The sequence below is a fragment of the Lepus europaeus genome, chromosome 15, assembly GCF_033115175.1.
Source record: "Lepus europaeus isolate LE1 chromosome 15, mLepTim1.pri, whole genome shotgun sequence".
NCBI lineage: Eukaryota > Metazoa > Chordata > Mammalia > Lagomorpha > Leporidae > Lepus > Lepus europaeus.
Genome location: NC_084841.1, coordinates 95,763,369 through 95,771,929, shown reverse-complemented (window position 1 = coordinate 95,771,929; position 8,561 = coordinate 95,763,369). Strand labels below are relative to the sequence as shown.

At 42.9% G+C, this 8,561-nt stretch overlaps 1 protein-coding gene across 1 annotated transcript; it reads right to left on the bottom strand.

The window, feature by feature from the left end:
* Positions 1 to 6,330: 6,330 nt before the first annotated feature.
* LOC133774394 (V-type proton ATPase subunit E 1-like) lies at positions 6,331 to 7,601 on the bottom strand. Its single transcript, XM_062212046.1, has one exon. It carries the CDS (start codon positions 7,486 to 7,488, stop codon positions 6,811 to 6,813), a length of 678 nt encoding a protein of 225 aa, XP_062068030.1. The 5' UTR covers positions 7,489 to 7,601; the 3' UTR covers positions 6,331 to 6,810.
* Positions 7,602 to 8,561: the final 960 nt, after the last annotated feature.

The following is an 8,561-nucleotide window of genomic DNA, read 5'->3' as shown; positions in this document are numbered from 1 at the left end:
GAAGGAACTCGGGAAAGGGCCTTCCGGGGCCCTGTGTTGGTGACGTCTGGGAAGGTGAGACTACATTTCCCAGAAGCCTCTGCGCCCTTCCTTTACGAAACAAGGAGCATGCGTCGTGTGTCTCCTTGGCAGTGAGCCGGCTGCCTGGAGACCACACAGGATGCGTTCTAACGGGCCGCTACCACACGGCCGCCATGTGGAATTCCGGTTCTTCATCCGTTCCCAGTTTGAAAATGTCACGTTTGAAAGAACAGTGCCACGAATGGAGTTTTAGTGTGGCTGAATTTGGTAATTGTCACTAGTTTCATTTTCTCTTGATTTTGATCATTACATTGCGGTCATAGAATCCAAACTGACTTATTACAAATGCCTATTAAGACATGGAAAAATCACAATGACTGTGTTACTTTAAAAAACTTAAACAGTAGTGCAGGCACTGGATTAAGTGCTCACTTCCCGCATCGGAGTGCCTGGGCTCAGTTCTCAGCTCCAGCTCCCCATGCCAGCTTCCCGCTAAAGCACATGGTGATGGCTCAGGAGATTGGATTCCTGCCGTCCGTGACTGAAACCTACATGGCGCAGCCAGCTGCTCGCTCTGCTCCGGGTGCAGGCATGTAGGGGAGTGAACTATTGGGTGGAGCTCTCTGTTTCTCTTCTCTGGTTCGAAAGTACACACATACACACAACACAAAACAAGAAACCAATACTCCTGTAGCAACCCAGTTCTAACCCTCCAAAAGAATTCTTGAGTTCCTATAGTAATTTGTGAGCCATCAGCGGATCATATTCCACTGTTGGGGAGACTTTTCGAGTGCAGACTTTGGAATAAATTGCCTGGATTATAGGGTCAGAGCATTCTAAAAAAGTTCCACCATCTGTTAAGTTTGCAAGGAGAAATTCCTGAAACAGATCTTACAACTCTGTTTTTCTGGGACTAGACTTAAATGTCATCTTCCCTCTGCTGGTTTCCACTGCAAACAAGGCAAGGTCACCAACACAAGCGCTTCAGAGAGCTCCCATTGCTCCTGATGCTCCTCTCCAAATGGGTCTGGCATGGCTCCTGCTATCGGGACTGATGCAAGCTTGAATGGGATGTGATTAGGATGCCAACTCATTGCCCATGACCCATCCCCAGTTTTCTCTGTGTCTAACGTATACTTTGCCTTGTCCCAATCCATTTATCTTTTCTGCTCCTGCCATTGCCCATAAGGGGCTTTATTACGCAAATCAAGAGACCTCGGTCTTGAGCTTCCCAACCTAGGAACCTCCGACTCAGACCACAGAAGCAGTTGTATCTCGAATTCGTAGGTCTCAGGGTCATATTGCTTGAAAGAAAAATGAACTTGCATGGATCAAAGAACTAAACTGGCAGCATGGAGCAGTGGGTCTTCATGTCCTTTCCTAGGAGTGCTTGCTCCTGTATTGGTAGTCACATACCTATGCCAGCAGGAGGCGTTCATACCTGAAGTGGAGATACGGGTTCCATGGGTGAGCCTTGAGAAAAACAAAGTGGAAGACCACCTCCTGTTATTGTTGGCTGAACTTAAGGAACTTACTTCCTCCCTCTGGGTTTTAGTCACGCCTTCTGTGTGATGATTACAGCTTATAATCTCAAGCAACTAGTCAATACCAGGAATTCTACTACTTAATTTGTACTGCATGCAAAATAATCAAGAACAGAGTCCCTGCAATAAAGATATTCAGAATTCCACAAGGACTAAGAACTGAGGTTGGACTTCTACTTGTCTAATGAAAATATGTAGTCTTGCACTTATGGTGTCTGATCATGTTTTGTATTCATCCATTCATATTTTCTTTTTTTTAAATGGCATACAGTTAAGATTAATATCACCTTTCCTTATAATCCCAAGGACTTGCTCCCTGAGTTAGTCATAGTGATTAGTCTAATAGGTGTACTGCATTCATTTTCTTATACATTTTTGTCCATATCTGTGTATGAGTATAGAATGTATCACACAGAAAGGAAGTCATGTTTTATGTGAATTTTATTTTTGGAATATTACCATATAAAATATTAGATTAAAATACAATATAAATATTTAAGAAAATGTTAAATATAAATAATAAATTAAATAAATTTTAAATTGTTAATAAAATGATTATTTAATAAACTAAATTACTATAATTTATTAAATTAGATAAATTTAATTAAAATAAAATAATTATTTTAAGAAATCTAATAATAAATCTAATAAAAGATGAGAACTAAATCAATATATACTTTTAAAGAGTTATCAGAAATCACAGTTTTCTTTTTTTCATTTTTAAAAATTACTCACTGGGGTCTGTGCTGTGGCGTATTAGGTTAAGCCTCTGCCTGTGGTGCTGGCATCCAATATGGGCGCCGGTTCAAGTTCTGGCTGCTCCATTTTCAATCCAGCTCCCTGATAATGGCCTGGGAAAACAGCAGAGGATGGCCCAAGTGCTTGGGCCCCTTCACTCACATGAGAGATATGGAAGAAACTCCGGCAAGTGTTTCTCTCTCTCTCTCTCTCTCTCTCTCTCTTTCTCTAACACTGCCTCTCAAATAAACAAATCAACCTTAAAAGTTTATTTATTAGCGTATCAGAGAAGGAAAGAGAGCTCCCATCCACTGGTTACTCCCCTAATGCCTACAATTGGCACTGGGCTGGGGCTAAAGCAAGGAGCTGGGAACTTAATCCATTTCTCTCACACAGTCACTGCTGCAGTCACTGCTGCCTCCTAGGGTCTGCGTTAACACAAAGCTGGATCAGGAGGCAGCGCAGAGAACTGAACCTAGCACTCAATTGTAGGCATCTTGACTGGCATCTTAGTCACCAGGCTAAGTGCCTACTTCTCATGTAACTTTCTAAACAGCTGTACTGAGATATAAATTATTTACCATGCAATTCATCCATTAAAAGTATACAATTCAATGATTTTCAAAGGTATGTGCCATTATCCCCATGAATTTCAGAACATTTTTGTGTAACCTCAAAAAAGAAACTCAACACCTTTTAGCAACAGGGAACCACAAATACACGGTTTCAGAAGATTTGCCTCTGTAACAGGTGATGGGGTCCGAGTGTTCTCATCTATCATGAGGTCTGGACCTACCACCCAGCCATCCTTGCTCAGAGCATTGTGCCCACAACAGGGGAGCCAGGAGCAGGAGAGGTGGTGATATTTTGCCACCCCAGGGAAGTTATCCCCCCCAGCCAGTGCGAGCTGGCAGGAGAGGGGCCCCATGTCTTTCGTTGCTCTAGTCTGAAGTGGAGCAAGGGAGGGAGAGCAGGTCTGGATTCAATACCACTGCATCTTGATCATTTTCTTCAGTAAATACTTCATTACAGAGACTTTAATTGGTTGGCTGTTTCTCCTGGAATGAGATTCCATGGAGTTGCTCACACTGTCCTGCCTGATGTCTCCCTAGGAATCGTATGACTTCAAGAATTTTCCCCTATTTTTTGTTTGAAGATGACAGTCAAAGATACAGATAGTGAATGATTGCATGCTCAATGACTTGTGAATTTAATTTGTAATGGCCATATAGTGATGACACATCATCCAGGAAAAAGAATTAAACTCAATCACTTGTCAGTTACTCACCCTTTGAATAATTCACATTGTTTTTCGCCAGAGAAACCTTTTATTTAATGAGTGCAAACTTCGTAAGTATAACTTTAGGAATACAGTGATTCTTCCCACCATACCCATCCTCATACCTCCAATCCAAACCCATTTCCTCCTCCCTCTCCCATTTCCAGTCCCATTCTCCATTAAGGAAAAAAAACTGTTCATCAACAGTCAAGAAGAGGGCTGTTCAAGTCATTGATTCTCAAAGTGTCAATTTCACTTCTACAGATTGCCTGTTAGGTGCTCAGTTAGTTATCACAGATCAGTGAGAACATATGGTATTTGTCCCTTTAGGACTGGGTTATTTTACTAAGTATGATGTTTTCTAGCTCATCCATTTTGTTGCAAATGACAGGATTTCATTTTTTTTTTTTTACTGCTGTGTAGTATTCCAGAGAGTACATATCCCATAATTTCGTTATCCAGTCTTCAGTTGACTGGATAAAGTTGAGCATTTAGGTGGACTACATGTCTGAGCTATTGTGAAATGAGCTGCAATAAACATGGGGGTGCAGAAAATTCTTTTATTTGCTGATTTCACTTCCCTTGGGTAAATTCCCAAGAGTGGGATGGCTGGGTCATATGGTAGGTCTAGATTCAGATTTCTGATGCATCTCCAAACTGACTTCCATAGTGGTTTTACCAGTTTACATTCCTACCAACAGTGGATTAGGGTACCTTTTTCCACACATCCTCACCAGCATTTGTTATTTGTTGATTTCTGTATGAAAGTATTCTAACTGGGGTGAAGTAAAACCTCATTGTGGCTTTGATTTGCATTTCTCTGATGGCTAGTGATCCTGAGCATTTTTTCATGTGTCTGTCAGCCATTTGTATTTCCTCTTTTGAAAAATGTCTGTTTAGGGGCCGGTGCTGTGGCACAGCAGGTTAAAGCTCTGGCCTGAGGTGCTGGCATCCCATATGGGCAGTGGTTCTAGTCCCAGCTGCTCCTCTTCTGATCCAGCTCTCTGCTATTGCCTGGGATAGCAATAGAATATGGCCCAAGTCCTTGGACCCCTGCATCCACGTGGGAGACCTGGAAGAGGCTCCTGGCTCCTGGCTTCAGATGGGCACAGCTCCGGCTGTTGCAGCCATCTGGGGAGCAAACCTCTCTCTCTCTCTGTCTCTGCCTCTCTCTGTAACTCTGTCTTTCAAATAAATAAAATAAACCTTTAAAAAAAAAGTTTCAGTCCTTTGCCCATTTCTTCACTGGGTTGTTTGTTTTGTTGTTGTAAAGTTTCTATATCTCTTTATATATTCTGGTTATTAATCCTTTATCAGTTGAATAGTATGCAAATAATTTCTTCCATTCTGTCAATTGCCTCTTCACTTTGCTGACAGTTACTTTTGCAGTTCAGAAGCGTCTCAATTTAATGTAATACCATTTGTGAATTTTGACTTTGACTGCCTGTGCCTCTGGGGTCTTTTCCAAGAAGTCTTTGCCTATGCCAATGTCTTGCAGGGTTTCCCCAATGTTCTCTAATAATTTGATGGTATCAGGTCATAGATTGAGGTCTTTAATCCATTTTGAATGGATTTTTGTGTAAGGTATAAGGTACAGGTCCTGCTTCATACTTCTGCATGTGGAAATCCAGTTTTCCCAGCACCTTCTTCAATAGTGATGACCATGTTTCTGTGTTCTGTGTGCAGAACATCTTAAGCATCTTCTGCAGGGCTCCAGGGTGGTGACAAATTCTTTCAGTTTCTGTTTGTCATGGGAGGTCTTTATTTCACCTTTGTTCATGAGAGCTTTACAGGGTATAGCATTCTGGGTTGACAGTTTTTTTCTCTTAAGACTTAGAATATATATTGCCATTGTCTCTTAGCCTGTAGGGTTTTTGATGAGAAGTCTGCTATGAGTCTAATTGGAGATCCTCTGAAAGTAATCTGGCGTTTCTCTCACATACATTTTAGAATCTTTTCTTTGTGTTTTACTTTGGAGAGGTTTTTTTTTTTTTTTTTTTGACAGGCAGAGTGGATAGTGAGAGAGAGAGAGAGACTGAGAGAAAGGTCTTCCTTTTTGCCTTTGGTTCACCCTCCAATGGCCGCTGCGGCCGGCGCATCTCCCTGATCCGAAGCCAGGAGCCAGGTGCTTCCTCCTGCTCTCCCATGCGGGCACAGGGGCCCAAGCACTTGGGCCATCCTCCACTGCCTTCCCGGGCCACAGCAGAGAGCTGGACTGGAAGAGGAGCAACAGGGATAGAATCTGGCACCCCGACTGGGACTAGAACCTGGTGTGCTGGCACCACAAGGCAGAGGATTAGCCTGTTGAGCCACGGTGCCGGCCTTTACTTTGGAGAGTTTGACTGCAATGTGTCATGATGAAGATCTTTTCTGGTCATGTCTATTAGGGGTTCTATGTTCTTCCTATACTTGGATGTCCCTTTCTTTCTCCAAATTGGGGAAATTTTCTGTTATTATTTCACAAAAGTCCTTCCTTTCCTTTCTCTCTTTGCATGCCCTGGAGAACTCGCAGAACCCATATGATGGGTCATTTGAAAATATCCTGTAGATTCCCAATAGTGTTTTTTAGTTTGTAATTTCATCTTCTGGTGTTTGGTATAACAATATAACTTCCTGTGCTTTGTCTTCTAAGTTGGATATTCTTTCTTCTGCTTTACTGATTATGTTGTTAAGGCTTTCCACTGTATTTTTTGTTTGTTCTATTGAATTCTTCATTTTCAAGATTTCATTTTGATTTCTCTCTTTTTTTTATTTTAAATACAGCATACCCATGGCTTAGATTTTAAATCACAGTAGCAGAGTTGAGGATTGAACAGGTAACAGTGAATGAAGCCACTACTTCTAGAAGGATGCATGCCTGCGCGTCCTTTAGACACAAAGAGCAGGGCCATCACAGCAGAGCACACCACACACACCACCTGCAAGTACAGAATGGAAAAACAGGAGACCTATGCAGTCCACAGCCACCATCTAAGCCCTCCCTCCGTGCTGCAAAAGCAACAGAAGCTGCAGCCTCCACATGAACCAGAGGTAGGTTCCTGATCACATCAAGCAAGTCTTTCCCATTAACAATTAGGCCAAGGGCACCCACGATGGAATGTATCCACTGGTAAATAGAGAACACTATTAAAACAGCAAAGAGGGAGCTACATTGATATTGTTTCTTCAAATACCACAAACTCCATATCTTAGCAGTGGAGCAGCAGATGAACTCCACCTCTCAAAGGCTTAGTCCAAAAACTTCCTATTGGCATTCGCACCAAACAAAGCTCCCCTTACTTCTGGCATCATCTGCTGGGCTATGAGGTCCAGCCGGCTTTCTAGGGTGTTGGAAACTTTAATTTTATGATCCCCGTTATAAATCTCAACTCCACCAGCTATGTCCTCAGGCAGGTAGGCCTCCTGATCAATCTGGACATCAACATCTTTTTTGGTGGCGATTTTGTACATAGGGATTGCTTTTTGCACAGCAGCCTTTACCAGAGGGAAATCTTGTTTCCTGCAACGAACAATCATTCTGGGTTCCAACAACTGGTATAAACCCTGGAGGACCAATCCATCGAGCAGCACTTGGTACCTGGTTGTGTCTTTCACCACCTTGCTGAGTCTCTGTTTTGCTTCATTTAGAAGGTCTGTGATAAGATCATCTCTTGCTCTGAGGACTTTCAGCCTTGCTTGATTCATTAAATTAGACATCTGAATTTTCTTCTGCTGCTCAATCTGCTTTTCTTTCTTCTCATAGTATTCCATAATCTTCAATCTCTGGGTTTGCACAAGACGACCTTTCTCGATGTTGAATTCCTCTTCCGCCTTTGCATCTATTTCTTCTGCTTTCTCGTTGGCTTCTTCAATGAAAGCCATCATGTGCTTAATCTGCTTTTGCACGTCTGCATCGCTGAGGGCCATGGCGAAAGCGATACTAGGCCGATGGTCCCCACTGCAGGCACGATACGAAATGCTGACTGAACAGAAGAGGAAAATTCCGGAGCGCCCTTCGGCTCCCTGTACTTACAACTCAAGCTTCCGGTTCCTTCTGGGTGACCGCGCAGCCCATCCCTATGAGCCTTCTCAACCAATGGGAAGAGAGTAAGGCCAGGGAAGTCCCACCTCCCCCCCCCCGCCCCGCCCCATCCCCCTTTCTGTGACAGGCGCATCATTTTGATTTCTCTTAAGATCTCAATTTTGTGGGAGAAAGTTTCTTTTATGTATGGATTTCATTAGTTTGTGCATTTGCTTCTGATTACTTCTAAGTAATCCTATGACCTATTTTTTGAATTACATTTCTGGCATTTCTCCAATCTCATCATCTTCACAATCTAGTGAAGAGTTATTTTCTTCTGGGGGTGTCACGTTATCTTCCTTATTCTTGTTTCTTGAATTGTTGCATCTATTGTTCAGCATTTGTGGAGATACTTGCCGGTTTCTTTTTTTTTTTTTTTTTCGCTGTGGTGACTTTTGTCTTTGGACTATGCGTGGATTAGTGGAGTGTCCTCTTTCAGGGAATATCTAGAGTCCTGTGGTAGGTGTTGCCAGGGAGCTCTGTTCTGTGCTCCAGGGTGAAGGGCATGTCTGAGGTGATATGCCCAGATTTGGCATGTGAAATCTCCCCCCCCCCCTTTTTTTTTATCAGAAGGGAGGTTTCTTCTTGTCTGTTGGTGTAGACACAGCTGAGCTCCTCTCCTTGAAGGAGACCAGTGCCTGGGCACTAGCCCCAGTAAGTATATTATCTGTCCACTCACAAAAGATCTGTGCAGTCCCCAGTGTAAGCTCAAATTCCCCCATCAGTGTCCCTCGCCAGGTAACCAGGGAGCCTTGATCATGTGATGCCATCCTTCCCCCAGGAGATTCATTTCAGTCTCATGAAGCACACACAAGCCTGATACCCTTTTGGATTCTGCTGGCAATGTATGCACCATTTACAAATGTTGGCTCATCTCATCTTAAACGGGACCCCCTCCAACAAAGGCCTCCAGAACCTG